The sequence below is a fragment of the Hydra vulgaris genome, chromosome 09, assembly GCF_038396675.1.
Source record: "Hydra vulgaris chromosome 09, alternate assembly HydraT2T_AEP".
Lineage (NCBI taxonomy): Eukaryota > Metazoa > Cnidaria > Hydrozoa > Anthoathecata > Hydridae > Hydra > Hydra vulgaris.
In genome coordinates this window covers 37,855,285-37,872,500 of record NC_088928.1, presented here as the reverse complement: position 1 = coordinate 37,872,500, position 17,216 = coordinate 37,855,285, and the positions used below count along the sequence as shown (strand labels likewise).

Here is a 17,216-nt window from a genome sequence, read left to right as displayed (position 1 = left end):
GGCACTCTTCATACATCACTATTTTCATTTTAACTTACCTGTTTGTAAACGCAATATCCTGTAGCACCATCAAAACCAGCCTTGTATACAAACGTTAGTTTAGTTAATTCCTTAACATTGTGATTAGCACAGTAGTTTGTATATCACATAGCTTTTTAAGAGTGTGTTTTAGATGATCTCTTAGTGATATTTGTACTGACTAGTCATCTATTTGAATGTTCTTGGGATAGCATTTAGCTTTTGAAGATCCTATACCATTATATAAAGGATATGTAGCAGCCTTTTTTTTCAGCACCATTTCTTAGAAGCTGGTATGTTGATTTTGATATATCACCATTAATAGTTAATGATAAATTTTCATCAGGTGATTATATCTAAGCAGGTTTAATGGGGTTTTTATTTCAAATTTCAGAAATTTTTGTGCCAGTTTCGTACTTAAACTCACTTCTTAGTTTTAATTTTATTGCATGAAGGAATTTATGGCTAAATAAAATACTTTTTCACTCAGTTTAATATCTGCAGAAACTAGAACAGTTAATTTCAATGAAAAGAATGGTATTTCATTAGGAACAAGATTATTTTGTTGTAAAATTCCGTAAATGTCACCAACTTTTATTTTATTACTAAACAAAAAAACAAAAAGGTTGTTAAGTAAACAGTGCAATTTGTATTGAATTAAATAACAAACAAAATAACATGTATTTTTGTTTACAAGAAATAAAAGTTAATTTCAAGCAAATAACATAAGTTACAAGTCATTGTTTTAAAATGTTAGAGAAACTCAAAAGGGGAAGTTAGGGGCAATGTATTTAGTTCAAATTGGTTGTATACATAATACATTTACTAGTTCAAGTATTTAATATAGGTTCTCGTAGGTTCCCTAAATTATATGACACTTTTTGTACAAAATAAAAGTAATAAATGTTAAAAATTCACCTCGTTATTTTAAAGCCAGATTATAAGTGTATTATAAAGACTGATCTTTATTTTAGATTTTTTTTCGAAAAGCTTTACTGTTAAATATTTTAAATATATAAACTAATCCCGTAAGCTTATAAAATTTTAAAAGTTACTGTTTATTATAGCTATGTATAAAAAAAAAAAATTTCACCCTTTTTTTAAAAAAAAAGAGCTTTTCATTATACATGAAACCGCAAATAATTTTTGTGGCTTTAAAAGATACTATTATACTCAAAACAATTTTCAAAACTTTAAAGTAGAGTATTATAAATATGTTTTAATATATGGTTCTGAATATATTAAATTTTTATTTTTTAGGTTTTGTCCACCACCTGGCCCAGTGTGCACTGGTTAAAACTTAACTCATCATTAAAATCTTATTTTTCAATTCTTTTTCAATTCAAATTCTTACTTATCAAGTTCTTTAAGAAGAAATAGCTGTAGGACATTTGTTCCTGGACAACTCGGACCAAATCTACGAACCATAAACATCTATAAACCACTTAAACATTTATGAGCTCATTTTTTGAAATATTACAAATCATATAACCCCTGGTGACAAAAATTTGGCACAAAATAAACACAGACAGTAATTGTACAACTAAAAGTTTAATGATCAAAAAATATTGTACAGAATATTAAACAATATATTATTTTTTTATTTTCGGGACTGCAATAATGATTTCTTGCCATTACAACGTACTGCATCAATTTTTTTGTATACATGTTCACACATGCCTTGTACAAGATTTTTATCAATTTTTTTTAAACAAGAATGGATTTTTTTTTGCAGCTGATCTTCACTTTTAGCTTCCCAATGTTTTCATACACGTAGCCTTTAAGGATTGACCAGAAATCTTCAATTGGTCGTAATTCTGGGACACATGTAGGATTATCAAATTTTGTTACATAACAGATATTTTTCTCATCAAGGTAATTGGTCACACTTCTAGCATAATGTGAAGAGGCCAAGTCAGGCTAGAATACATAATTACCATCACTGTGATGTTTGTTGATAAAAGGAATCAATCGTTTGATGATGCAATCATTTTTGTACACTGTTTGGTTAATTGTCTCGCAGGAACAATAAATGGTTTCGAGATTCCACGAGGGGATATGGTAATCCACACAAGAATTTTTTTTTCAAATTTGCTTTTGCGCTTATATTTTACATTTTTTGGTGCATTTTTTGCGTCATCTTAGTAAAATCCAACATTCGAATTTTTATTTGTATGTTTAAATGTAAAATAAGACTCATCGTCAATGACAAAGTCGCGGTTTCTGATTTTGCGACAAATTCTTCCACACTTCAGTTGCAACTGCTTTAACTGTTTCTCAGTGCGATCAGGGATTTGTTTTTTCTTAAAATAACAAATGTTTGTTTTGTTTTTTATTGTTTTTACAATGTAGGAATGATCACACTTGAATTTATTTGCAATTTTTCTTGTTGAAGTTCCAGACCGGTTGTTCAAAAGACCTTTCAGGCGATTGATGTTCCCAGCAGTCATAATTTTTGGTTTTCTGCCTGATCCAGGCTTACGAGACTTTGGCTCATTGTTCTTCCACTTTGCCATATAACGTTTAATGGCTCTTTTGGAGTGATTAGAGGCAACAAAATACTCTACGGTGCTCTTCGTTTTAGCGTTAGGATGCAAATTACAATAGTTGTACACTTGTTCAATTAATGTAGTCGACTTCATTTTTGGATGACTTTTAATTAATCTAAGTAAACAAAACTTTCAGTAAAAGATAAGTAACACTTTATAAACAAAATAACTAAAAAATTAAGACTGGATAACTAAAAATTCAATAAGTTTTAGCTTATCAAAGATTGTGCCAAATTTTTGTCACCAGTGGTTAAAAACAATTTTATTTATTATAATTTATTATATATTGTAATCTTAAAAGTAATAATAATATCAAATTTTTTTTTCCAGAGAAACTGATAAAATATAAAGGCTGGTTTTTAGATTCCCCAACTTTGAGCATATCTTTTCTATTAAATATTTATAAGTTATATCTTTTTTTATTGCATAGAAAAGGAGTAAAGCATTTTGATGGTAAACACATAAACACACTGAGTGAGCAACTGAGGCTCCATCACTTACACACCACTTAAGATGCAGACTGCATCTTAAGTGGTGTGTAAGTGTTGTTAAGTTACTTAACTGATAAAAATATTATTACACTCTAAATTATTGCATTAAAATTTTTATTTTATGTAATTTTATGTTAAATATATATATATAAATATATATATTTATATATATATATATATATATATATATATATATATATATATATATATATATATATATATATATATATATATATATATATATATTTATAGCACTCAAGTAAAAAATCTACAAAACCACGTATTTTGTAGATAAGATTTTTTTTTATGAGAGTATTCACACATATAATAATCTAATTTAAAATTTAAAAAATTTACTGCACTTCCCAACTTTTTGCTGGGGCAGGTACCAATTATTTTATTATTTGTAATTGAGATCTTGGTATTCTATAATTATAATATGAGTTTTCTATTTATGTATCTAGACTCATCACCTGAAGATTAACTAAGTTAGTTATTTTTAGCTTTCAATCTTTTAAGACTTGGTTTTACAAGGAAAAATGTAAATTTAAAAATTACAGAAATTGATCAAAACAATAATTTAAGTCAAAATTTAAATGAAAATTTTTTAGGAACCACTGAGAGTAAGAACTTGAAATTATATAATGTACTATGGTTATTAAACATAGTACATTATATAATATAACCATTGGTTAAAAAATGAAGAAATTACAAGAACATAGAGTTGCATTTAAAAAGAAAATTGGTTGTTTTGATCTCAAGGGTTTTCCTAAATTTTCTGGTCTGGTATTCTTTAATAGTTTCTAAGGTCTCTTTTTTTAACAAATGGCTAAAGAGTATTACAAATTTGTATTCTGAAATAGTTGCTCTTGGATAATTTTTCAAAAAATAATATATCTCAACAATAAAATAACATTTAAGGTATCTATTTTTGTTAAGGTATCTATTATTAATTGGGAACTCCAGAAAGAATTTAGAAAACAAGACATCAGAGTTATGCAATAACTAAACAAAAATACCTACAAACTAAAATTGAGATCTTTACCAATTAAAATCCTCATACATAAATACCTTGGAAATAAATACCAGACCATCATCTATGTTCTCAACAGAATTAAATATGAAAACAAGAACTTGAAGATTTTTTTTTTGCAAAATTTTAGCTTGCATCATAATTAAATTGTTTGATTTTTATATTTTACATCTTTTAATGTCTTCTTTTTTAATGGTTTGTTTTATGTAATTTTTTTAATGATTTATGCCTGACGAGGCTAATCACAATAGTTATATATAAAAAAGTTTATTTATAAATAATAATATTTAATAATAATAATAGTTATACACTGCCTTTTTATTGAATTCAACTTATAGTGTATATATATATATATATATATATATATATATATATATATATATATATATATATATATATATATATATATATATATATATATATATATATATGTTGTTTTCTTAATTTGTTAATGCAGAACTAAAACTTTCCATAATGAAATTAACATGGCCAGATGATACATATAAATAAAATGATGTAATAATACTAATCTCATTATTATAATATAAAAATATTATATTTAAGCACATTGACTTTTTTTTTAATAAAAACTATATTGAATTAGTTTTAATTCTTTATTATGTTTTTGAAACAAATTAATAAAACAACTAATTAAAGATATAGAGTAACTGTTTGAAATCTAAAAGCTAACAGATTGATACTTAAAAGTTAAAGCCTGTTACTCCTCTGGTCTATTGATACCTAAAAGTTAAAGCCTGTTACTCCTCTGGTCTATTCAAAAAGTAAACTACTTGATCATAAAGTTTTTAAAAGGTGTAAACTATCTTATTAATTCAAATAATTAAATTTTAAGTGAAAAATAAAATTTATTTTATAATAACAATTGTGTATTTTGATCAAATAAAATGTTTTTATTACATTTATTATTTTTTTAAGTTATAAAAATATTTTTTTGATTTTTTGTTTGTTTGTATTTTTTTTTTTTCTTTGATTGTAAGTGGAAGTTGTAGTTCAAAATGAAGTAATTTTTGCATCAATGTCTATTGATGCAAAAATTACTTTGTTTTATGTATTATGTTTTCTGTTGTTATCTTTTATTTTTTGTATTATGTTTTCTGTTATTATCTTTCAAGTTGCTGTAAGTGTTCTTAAAAAACAACATAAGATATAAAAATAAAAACAAATCCAAAAACCTATGCATGCATTAATGATTTTGGCATAAAGGCTAGATAACATTTCATCTGGCATCTGATGGAATTTTTTTGCAGTCATGGCAAATCTTTGTGTAAAAAAGAGCATGAAAAAAAGACACAACAAAAGCTTGAATTTTAACCTCATTACTACTTAATGATATGGCAGCACTCTTACTGAATATTTCACATTATGTCTTCTCATTATCTTGCCCTGCTGACCATTCATGGAAACCATATATACAATCAATAGGTTAAGTTCACATTTGCTAAGGTTGTCTCTATTGGGCTTACCATTTTTTTATGCCTGATTTTATTGACTACCTCTAAATATATTTTTAATTTGCATTTATGTAAAATATTGTTTTTGGTTTTTCTAATGATACCTTATTTCAATTAGACAAGATCTAAAAACCCATTATACACCAATGTAGTTGAACCTGCTCTAGGGGCTAAGCTTGAGCATCTCTCTCATTGTCATAAAGTTGCATCTCTTTTTTTGTGTGCAGAAATACTCCTATGGTTACTTTTCAAGCAAGCTGTTATCACTTGCTCTATCATTTAAAACTCAATTGACTTGTTCCATCAATCAAAACTCAATTGACACTGCATAACTTGTCATTCAGAAATGTTGTATCCATATATCCTTGTAACTGTTTTCTCATACTCAAACCTTCTATTCATCTTTTGTTTCTCTCCTTACATCAATATTTTTAATTCCTCTTAAACTTTCATGTTTTCTCAACTCATAATTTGCAGTTTTTTAACACTAAAACTATGGCAAATTTCACATACCTAGAACTTCGATAAGGTCATTTTGACCGGATATATATAACTTTAAAAAAAGTTGAATTCTAAATGCAATTCTACAAAACTTCTGGATTGTCTAAACACATGTAAATCTTGTGTGGCTTACTCAATTGTTGTGACTTGTATAAGGCCTAATTTAATCATATATTTCAAATTTTTGTAGAATTAAGAAACATTATTAGAAAAAACAACATTATTTTGATCATTTATTTCTTCAGTTTTAACATAAATGATAAGTGAGCTCATTTATAGACTGTCTAAAATCATTTTAATTGTAACATTTGCAACAGATCCAACGTATGTGCTACTTGGTTTATGACCTTTCGATTTAAGGAACTGATGTATCTCTATTGGCCAAAGTATAACATCTTCGATTTGAGGATATTTTGTTTTAATGCATCCTTGCAACAACAACAAGCAAAAAACATATACATACGCTTCCAGTTAAATAATAAAACAATGATAAATAATTATTTATTTGTAAAAGTAAATTTGCTTACCTTTGAATAGAAATGATATCGCATTTGAGCAGCTGTACGATTTTCAGATTTTATGCTAGCATAAACCATATCCAATTTATTCATGGTGTTGAGATAATTAAACAAGTGGGCTATTATATTCAAACATAATTTTTAGTTCAAATTTTTAACCTTATATAAAATGATATAAATTTTTTAAGTAAGAAGTCATTATACTGTAACGACAAAATCATTTCTTACTTGATTTTGACTTTTTTGCATTAGGAAGGTTTCTCAATTTATAATAGAGTTTATTTTACACATTATGTCACGCAATATCTTAGAAGAATTAGCCAAGCATATGTGAAGACAAATCAGGTGATGAATCAGTTGATGATGATGTAAGTGAAATTGATGAGAATTTGGTAGAGTCTGAAGATGAGAGTAGTGAATCAGATTTAGAGCCAGAAGAATCAACAATATTGATTTGAGTGATCTTTTAAAAGCTAAAAATGGAACTTAATGGTGTATTGAAAGCTGACAATTGGCTGTGAAAAACTTATTCACAGCCAATTGTCAGCGGCACTATACTCCAGCTGAAAATATTAAAGTGGTTGAGCAACTCTTCCTAAAGAGTTAATCAAGGTGCAGATTCACACAGTATATTCCCAATAAACCAGAAAAGTTTGGCATTAAATTTTGGATTCTAGCAGATTCGGGCACAAAATACTTCCTCTGTGGAATGCCATATCTTGGTAAATGCACGAGACTATATACTTTATTTTATGCAGAAGGTAATGTGTGATGCAAGGACTGGTGAAACACTGGCTGAATATGTCGTTCTCACACAGGCAGAACCATATTTAAATAAAGGGTACAATATTATTGCAGATAACTTTTTCACACCGTTTTCCCTTATTTTGGCTCTGAAAAAGAAGAGAACCACGTTTGGTGGAACAGTAAGAAGTAACCGATGTGAAATTCCATATATAGCTCATAATGTAAAGGGAAAATCCATGTATCACCCTACCTTCTTCCGTGAAAATAATGGGGTACTTTTGATTTCATATAAAGTAAAGACAACCAAAAATGTTCTTCTTGTGTCATCAAGACATGAATATGGGACTGTGAAGAAGGTAGTAGGAAGAGTAAACCCAACACTGTAGTTTTCTACAATGAAACCAAGTGTGGTGTGGATTCACTTAACCAGATGTGCAAAGTCTATTCTGTCAAATCTGGAGTCCAATGGTGGTCCCTAACATACTTCTTCAATACTTTAAACTTGGCCAAGTTTAAAATATTGAAGAAGTATGTTAGGGACCACCATCCCTAACATACTTCTTCAGAAGTAACAGGGTAATGTCGATCAAGGAGGCAATATCTGAAGATGCTCGTTGAAAATTTAATAACATGCAAAAGACGACGTCAACGGTTACTTTCTACCTTCTCACCAAAAATCAACAACAAACCAAAAATATGCATTAACAAGACTGCAGATATTTGCTCATTATGCCTGAGACCTACCTGTGGTAAATGTTCTACTGTGAAATGTGTTCAGTTCAAGTGTTCTAAATGCCTCATTTGACATCAGCCATCTTTGTCTGACTTCTCATTTAGGCTTATACATGTTTAGAGTACTTTTAAAACATTTAAACCTTGCATTTGTGTTTTGTTTTTTTTAATTATTATGATCATTAATATTATGTTTCCCTTATTCTCTTAGTTAATTATGAGCAGTCAAAATGACCTTATCGGAGTTTTAGGTATAGCACCTTTCAAAATCTTATGCAGAAATTTTTTACACAAGCATTTTTAACTATAGGTGTAAATGGTCAAATAAATAATTGTCATTAAAGGAAACTGCTAAAAAATAATTTTTATGGAAAATATTAATGTGAGCTTTTGCGGTCAAAATGACCTAACCGTAGTTCTAGTGTTAAGTCCTTTTTGAGACCTTTTTAAGTCCCTTTTTTGCTCTATATAGCTTTGTATTGTCAACAACTGCAGTATATTGTTTTGTACAATATGAAATATATGAATATTATTTTCTTTTATTAACAATTAGCAATTAATAAGGAGATATTTTTTTATATAAAAGATAACAAACGTCTTGATGAATGGGTTAATATTGATCGTCTTGATCTGACAAAAATACAACCTCCGAAAACAGAAGAGAAAAAAAAAACTTTATCACAACAGTCTGTGTCATCAAAACAAAATCAAAATACTTCAAAACAAAATCCAAACCAAGTAAGCTTACCTGGATCACCTGACCTTGAGCAAGTAAATGGAATTAATCTAACTCAGTTTCCAACATCTTCCCTTGTGCGAAATAAATCAAATAGTTCTTTTGGTAGAAAGAGAAAAGCTGTTCAAGATGAAGTTAATGTATAATTTGATACTTATTTTAAATGTAGTTTTAAAATAGTTAAGCTGTTATGTTTAATATTATTAAATTTTTTTTTGTTGTTGTTTTTTTTAGTTTGAAAATGAGAGTTCATATTCAAAAAACTCTGAAAATAAAACAAGCAGCCTTCGTAGCGGAGGAAGTATGACAGTACACCATGATGATGTTATAACACGAGTAAAAAATGTTGAGATGATAGAGGTTGGTAAACATAGAATCAAACCCTGGTACTTTGCTCCTTATCCAATTGAATTAACTCGTCTACCGTGTATTTATATATGTGAATTTTGTTTAAAGTATATGAAAAGTTTAACATGTCTTAGAAGACATAGGGTATGTATATCAATTTTTTATGCATGTAATGAAATAGTTTTATTTCTTGTTTGATTTGACTGTATATGTACATATATATATATATATATATATATATATATATATATATATATATATATATATATATATATATATATATATATATATATATATATATATATATATATATATGTTTGCTTTAGGAAAAATGCACTCTTTTTCACCCTCCTGGAAATGAAATATACCGTAAAGATAATACATCTTTTTTTGAGATTGATGGAAGAAAACACAAAGTACTTAAATAAATTCACTGGTCGTTGTTAGAATTGATTTTTAATTTATGAATCTATTATTTTGATAGATTAATAAATATATTTGTCATTACAATGATGCTTAATTTTTCAAGAAGTTGATTTGCTATTTAATACAATGAAGTTTTTGAATCAGTTAGTTTGTAATAATAATAATGTAAATAATTATAATAAAGTAGATGTTTAATGTTTTTTATTACATTTTAAAAATATTAAATTAAATAGATTAATAAAACAATTTTTTACAGGCTTATTCACAAAACCTGTGTTTACTTGCAAAACTGTTTCTTGATCACAAGACATTATACTATGATACTGACCCCTTTCTGTTTTATGTTATGACAGAATTCGACAGTGAAGGTTTTCACATTGTTGGTTACTTTTCAAAGGTTTTTTATTTAATACTTTGATTTATTATATTTTACTATAGGAAAAATGTTTTTAGTCAATTCGTTGTTTTTTTAATTTTAGGAAAAGGAGTCAAGTGAAGACTATAATGTTGCATGTATTTTAACGCTACCACAATACCAACGAAATGGTTTAGGAAAATTGCTCATAGAGTTCAGTATGTTATGTTTACAAAATTTTTGGATCGTAAAACATTTTATTAGTTTAATCACACATGGAAAATTTGTATTAGGTTATATAGGTTACAATTTGTATTAGGTTACATAAATTTAAATTTGTATTAGATTAAACAAGTTACAATTTGTATTAAGTTACATAGGTTACAATTTGTTTTAGATTACAGTTTGTATTAGGTTAAATTGGTTACAATTTGTATTAGATTACATGGGTTACAATTTTATTAGGTTACATAGATTACAATTTATATAAGTTTACATAGGTTACAATTTGCATTAGGTTACATAGGTTACAATTTGTATTAGGTTAAATAGGTTACAATTTGTATTAGGTTACAATTTATATTAGGTTATATAGGTTACTATTTGTATTAGCTTACATAGATTACAATTTGTATTAGGTTACATAGGTTACAATTTGTATTAGGTTACATTGGTTATAATTTGTATTAGGTTATGAGCTTTCAAAGTTTGAAGGAAAGTCTGGACATCCTGAAAAGCCACTTTCAGATTTAGGTTTGTTATCCTATCGCAGCTATTGGTCACAGACAATCTTGGAGATACTACTACAGCTAAAAAGTGAAGAGGGTGCTACTCCTGTTATCACAATAAAGTATGACCATTAAATTTGCTATTTTATATAAAATGTGTTCTGTTAATTATATGGCATAGATACTATGCATACAATTTACCATGTAATATTTGGGTGTACTTTTTTGGGTTACCTAATTAATGTAAAATTTATTACAGTTGTATTTTTACAACTCAATATTCTTAAATACTCTCAGCTTCTATATATTCATGAAAACTTTTAATACGTTATTCAATTTGCAATGTACTACAGGTAAAAAATTGAATTATAGATAGCATTTAGATGTTGCCCAGTAATGACTATGGGTAGGTAGTTTATTATTTTTATCTGTAACTTCTATTTTTATTATTCAGTTTGTAAAAGTAAGAGAATATAGTCTGAATTAATGGTTATTTTTATTTGTTTACAATCATGGAAATTTTTTTATTTTATATAAAGATATATACATAAAGAATACATTTTGAAAAAATACACGAAATATTCATAAAAATAGAAAATTTTGGAACTAACTTTTTAATAAAATTTTAAAACATTCAAAAAAAATATTCATCTGTATTTCTGATTAGTTACACGTCATTAGGGGCACCTCAGCATTAGGGGCACAATTATAAAATAAATTAGCTGCACAATTATAAAATAAAGTAGTGGCACAATTATAAAATAAATTAGCGACACATATACAGGGCTCAAAATAGCCATCAGATATCAGACATTGTCCAGTAAAAAACGACGTCTATCAGTCATTTTGTTCAACCCATGTTTTGTGTGCATTTATTTTATAATCATTTTAGTTGTTCCAAAGTTATGATTAAATTCAGTATTGTATATAAACTTTATTTTTTGAACTTTTTATTTTTTATAAACAACAGAAAATGAAGTTGAAAACACAGCTATGTTAATAAAATACGTTAACAAAATACGTCATTTTTTTGAGCTATTTCATTTTTTAAAAGACGCCTAAGCATTAATTTTTTTTTTTGAATTAAGCAGCCCGATTTTTATCATTTATGTTAAAATGTTGCAATTAATTATTAATTTGAATTTATATTTCAGTATTTATTTTCTTTTTTGTCCAATGACTTTTTGTTGATGATGTTGGCTTTTATAAATTTTAAACGAATATTTTAGCTTTAAAAACCCCTTTTGAATTTTTTTTATAAAAATTGTAATGTAATAGTTTTTTAATGCTTATAGAAACCAGTACTTTTTATTACACAATTAAATTTGAGTTTTGTTTCATAACATTTGTTTTTATGCTAAAGTTTTTTGCTATAAAATGTGTCTATAAATGTAATCATAGAAAAAGTTTATAAAGATTTATTAAAAAATATATATTTATATAAATGTAATTACGTATAATATTCTTTGATAAGTAATAAATTAATTCTAATGATTGTAAACAATCATTAGAATTAATTTGTTACTTTATTTAATAAAGTAATAAGTAAACTTAATAATTTAAGTATTTAATATGTTGATAATTTATAATAATTTACAAAGCATTTCACATAGTATAGTAATTTTTAATAAATGTAATACAAATATATTTTCTTTTCAAATTTTAGTTTTTTGAGCTTATGTTTTTTCCTCTTTTTTTAAGATTATCTTTTTTTAGAAAAGTTATCTTTTAAATTTTCTTTTTATTTTCAGCGCATCTTTGTAATGCCTTGAGTTGTTAAAACAAACTGCTGTGGTAAAGTTGTAAAAACAAAATACTTAAGCATGGTCAGGAATGGTGTTCGATTGCATTTCTTTAGGTTTTATTGGCCTGCTTTTTAGGTTTCTGTCTGTTTGGCTTTAGGTATTGGTCTGTTTTAGACGGGTATTCTATCTTTTGGTCAGAAAGTTTGGGTTGGTCAGATAGTTGGGTGTTTTGGTCTGAAAGACCCGTATTCAGTCTTTCGATTCGGATTTGGGGTGGAATACCAGACCGGTATTCCGTCTGTTCGGCATTAGGTATTTATTGGGCAAATTGACTGGAACAAAAAAGTTTGTTTTTTTGAGCCCTGCATTTATAAAATAAATTAGTAGCACAATTATAATTCATGCAAAAGTAATCAAAGTTGTTTGTGCACTTGTTAAACAATTTGATCTTTTAAGATTAAGTAAGCATTGTCAATAAAAAAATAATGAATTGAAGTTGTTCATATTCTGATTCTAGAAAGTGAATAAGTTGTTCTGATAATTCAATTAAGAAGAAGTATCCTGTGATTATCAGAAAAAGTATCATTTTCCTTATAATTTTTATAACCCCAAATGCTAATGGTGGAGTTCTTAAGGATGAATTCATTCAACAATTTTAGATGGTTGATGACTCATTTTTATTCAGTTTTCAAGCAGCAATTAGCAGCATGAGCTTTGAAAGTAAGGTTTACTGCTTTTATCAAAACGAAAACCTGCTATAAAATATTTTGGTAAATATATTTTTATAAAATACTTGTTGAAAACATGTTTATGAATTACACATTATATATATCTGGGTAGCAAATAGAAAGTCATAGCGGACAAGTTAAGTCTCTACTTAATGCTGTATAGGCATGGTATACATTTTTCAGAACATAATATAAGGTTTTTCAATATATGTATAGTTATTTATTATAAAGTGTGATGTGTTTGGTGTACTTTTACACCAACCACTATTAAAATCTAAGTAATATGAGGATAATAATTAATGATGAAAATTATGTTCAACACTATGTTTTTACATAAATGATCACAACTCTAAGACCCATTCAAAAAAACATTTTTGGTTTATATTTGTATTTTTTTAAATATCGGTCAACCTGAAAAATGCCATTTTAATCTATTCAGAACATGTAAACAAAACAAAAAACATAAAAATTAAAACTTTATTACTTTAACCAAGAAGAAACAATTTGAGAACTGTATTACCAGGGACATGGGGGATGATCAAACTTATTTATGAAGCAGACTCTCTACCTCTATACCACAATCACATAAAACATAATTTGAATAAAAAAAAAAAAATAGTTCTCAATAAATGCATGAAGTAAACTTGGTAAAAAAAAAAGTTGACACTTATTCAACTATCAAAAATGGCATCAAAAAATTACAAAACCATCAGGAACATAAAAAAATAACAAAATACACTTGCATAATTTTTCAAAACCAGTTTTAAAAAAAGTTGCATGTTGAACAAAATATGTTATGCATAAAAAGTTGATTTATTTTAGAGAAAATGTCCTATGTTTTGCTTCCTTATATAAAGTTTTTGCCAGTTTTGCTGAAGATATAAATATAACTATAAAAATACAGAGTTTGACATTGTTTGTGAACCAAATATTTTTTTAAATTTTTGGTTCACAATTAATATCAAGCTTAATAATTTTATAATTATATCTACAGAAAAACTGGCAGAAACTTTATATATTTAGTTTTACCATTATTCAAAAGACTTATATTAAAAAATAACTTTGTTTCTTTGTTTCTGTAACAAGTTGATTTTTTTGCATGAATTAACTACCAACAACTATAATGCTCTTTGAAGTTCATAAATTATACCCCTAACAGCCAATCAGATTTATCTGAAGTTATTGACTTTTTTGTAAAAGTTAGTATGTTTTATGTTGTATTTGCATTGAGTAGTAAAAAGGGTACAGCTGTGATGCTACTGATAATGTCAAATGTGAATATCCTGTAAACAACATTGATCCAATCCATCACTAAGCAATGGTTGCCTGAAATGAGCTTGATATAAATGTTCGAAACTTATTAGGCTGCATATTTTGAATTACCTTATGATGGATTAACAAATTAATTGGCTTGACCAGAGCCAATGCTCTAAGCTAATAAAACTGTCAGACTAGCACATCGCTTATTTGCAGTGGTGTCGCAAGTACATATCACATCAGCGTATAAAGCTTTTTATTTAATTTAGAGGTTTTTTTTAAGAATATCTTAATAAAATATACTTTTTTTTTTTTTCTACCATCAGTTTTTAATATTCAAACAACTTTTAACCTTTTTAGAAATTATTCTGTTTATAACTCAAGTAATCAGGTGCTTCAAAATGTTTATTACTTCAATGTAATATTTAAAAAGGGTCAGTGTAACTTATTAAAAAATTTAAAAAGTTGTGCAAAAGCTCAAATTTAAATTGTTTACTAAATTTTCAAAAATGCCTTAAAGTATGTTTGTCATTCAAAAATTAACCTTTTTTTTTTAATAGTGTAAAACTGCACAATTATCATAGATCCTGATAATGGAAACCTAGCTGACCCAAGAACACCTTATGTGCTTAAAAAAACACCTTTAGAATGAGAACCACTATACAATTTGATAAAAATTATATAGCCTATTGCCACACCACGCTCTGGATAAAATTTCGGTCTGATTGGTTAACCGGTTAAGAATTTATGTCAGTTTTAGTTTAAATTTTTTTAATTTTCAACTAGTTATATCTCAAAATGTTACTCATCACATAAATAAAGTTAAATAGTAATATTCTTCACTATTTTCAAAAAAATGGCTATGAATGTTCTACTAGTAACACCAACATTTTTATTATAATTGTTTTATTGGTACATGTGCATGTATTTTAAAGAACAAAAAATTGATTTGCTATTTAAAACGTGGTTTGACTTGGCTTATGCTTACTGTAAAAATCTAAGAATTTACAATGTAAAAACTTTCCAAGGTCAAAATGCATAAAAAATGCTAAAAAATGGTTGAAAAGATTTTCCAAAAATACATAGATAAAAAATAAAAAAATTTTATTTCTCTTAAAACAGAAGAACCGTGAGGAAAACAAATATTTTTATATTGACTAAGATAAATAACTTAAAAAATGTAGATAACTAAGGTAATTGACCAATATAAAGGTTTGGAGGACCTTATGGAGAACCAGTCCAAATAAATTTAATCTTTACATATTATGGTTGTTTTTATGTGATTTTGTTGATTGTATTTTTTTGATTACGGAACCCTTGTGAATGTTTTCTATTTTTAATTCCTATCTGCGCTATGGTGATACAAAGTTTATCTATTCATGACAAGAGCGTTATAATATATCTTCAAAATAAATCATTAAGAATAATTAATTTTTAACTTAACAGTTTTAATTCTGATATGTCTGATAAGTCTATGTATAGACTGTATAATCTTTCTAAAATTTTAAAGCTTGGCAAACTTATCTCATTGTCAAATTGCGTACTTGTGTAAGACATTATCCACAATAACATGCTAAGCTGCTTCAATAACTACTTAAAATTCACAAATGATATTCATAGCCAAAATTTTCGATCTGTATCTTGTTGTAGTCTCTCTTTGCCTCTAAAACAAACACACAAGTATGGCATTAAGTCAGTCACAAACCAGTTAATTAGCTCATTGAATTCTCTTTCTGTTAAAACTAAAAAAATATTCTCCAAAATGACAAATAGCCTTCATAGCCCATGTAAAAAAGTTAATTCTCAGTAATATTAATAAACTATTTACAATTCAATATTTTCTTAAGTTTTTCTCTAAATTCTTTGATTTTTCATACATGTGTCTAGTTCTCTACTTCTCCTTAAATATTTTTTATCAATAAAAAAACTTATCACTTCCTTAATTTTTATGCTTCTATTATACTGAACTTTTTCAAGTTAAGATTAACTTTTCGTCTGTTCCTTTTCTCTTTTTTCACTCAACAGTAAAAATCATTTTTTGGACTGTGTTATCAAATACGAAAATTCAAATTGTCATTAAGTTTGATTTAAATAATTAGTAAGTAAAGAATTATTAAAAAATTATTTTCCTTGTAATTTAAATGTTTCCTTGATTTTAATAGTTTTTAATTAATAAAATTTGTAAGGTAAATTGGGTTATAATCCAATATAAATTTAAGTTAAATTTTGTAAAAGGCAGAATTTGATTAAGTGAAGTAAAATTTAGTGAATTGTCACAATGCCAAATCAAGCAAAAATTCATGATGAAAATCAAAAGTTTGTGTGCTTGCTCTGAAAAAATGATTAATACAGCTCACTTCTTTCCAAACAGATCAAACTGTACATAACTATGATCGATATCAGTGATTCTTGGGTAGCATAACATACAAATTGTGCAGAACTACTTTGTGCAGTAAAACTGCCATTGAGAAAGAACCAAGTATGCATTCTAGCACATTGTCAGCCCTATAGGAAAAGGTTTTCCCCACCAATACTCTCAAATAAAGTTCAGGGAAAACTTGACTTGGCTATTAAGAAATGAGATTACATAGATTTCAGGAAAAATATTTTGACAACTTTCTAATCTCTTTAAAAATAAATAATTTTAAAATTGTACACAAACTTTCAAATTATACAAAACAAATACAACCCAGCACATATTCTTTGGGCCATTATTGGGCAATTAATGGCTTCTATATTGTGCCGATATTTGCTTCAAATATTAGGCAAATTTTGGGGAGCGCAAATTAGATCTTTATTGGGAAAATATTGGCAAATTACTGAATAAATCAT

General features: G+C 26.7%; 1 protein-coding gene across 6 annotated transcripts in view; it reads left to right on the top strand.

The window, feature by feature from the left end:
- Positions 1 to 17,216, top strand: part of LOC100213192 (histone acetyltransferase KAT5) — a 51,162-nt gene that overhangs the window by 28,454 nt on the left and 5,492 nt on the right. For all 6 annotated transcript variants that reach the window (XM_065805610.1, XM_065805608.1, XM_065805606.1 and 3 more), the window contains exons 4-9: positions 8,648 to 8,937; positions 9,032 to 9,289; positions 9,472 to 9,561; positions 9,828 to 9,968; positions 10,051 to 10,144; positions 10,617 to 10,776. In XM_065805610.1, the coding sequence (XP_065661682.1) occupies positions 8,648 to 8,937; positions 9,032 to 9,289; positions 9,472 to 9,561; positions 9,828 to 9,968; positions 10,051 to 10,144; positions 10,617 to 10,776 (1,033 nt within the window). The remainder of the gene's footprint in view (positions 1 to 8,647; positions 8,938 to 9,031; positions 9,290 to 9,471; positions 9,562 to 9,827; positions 9,969 to 10,050; positions 10,145 to 10,616; positions 10,777 to 17,216) is intronic.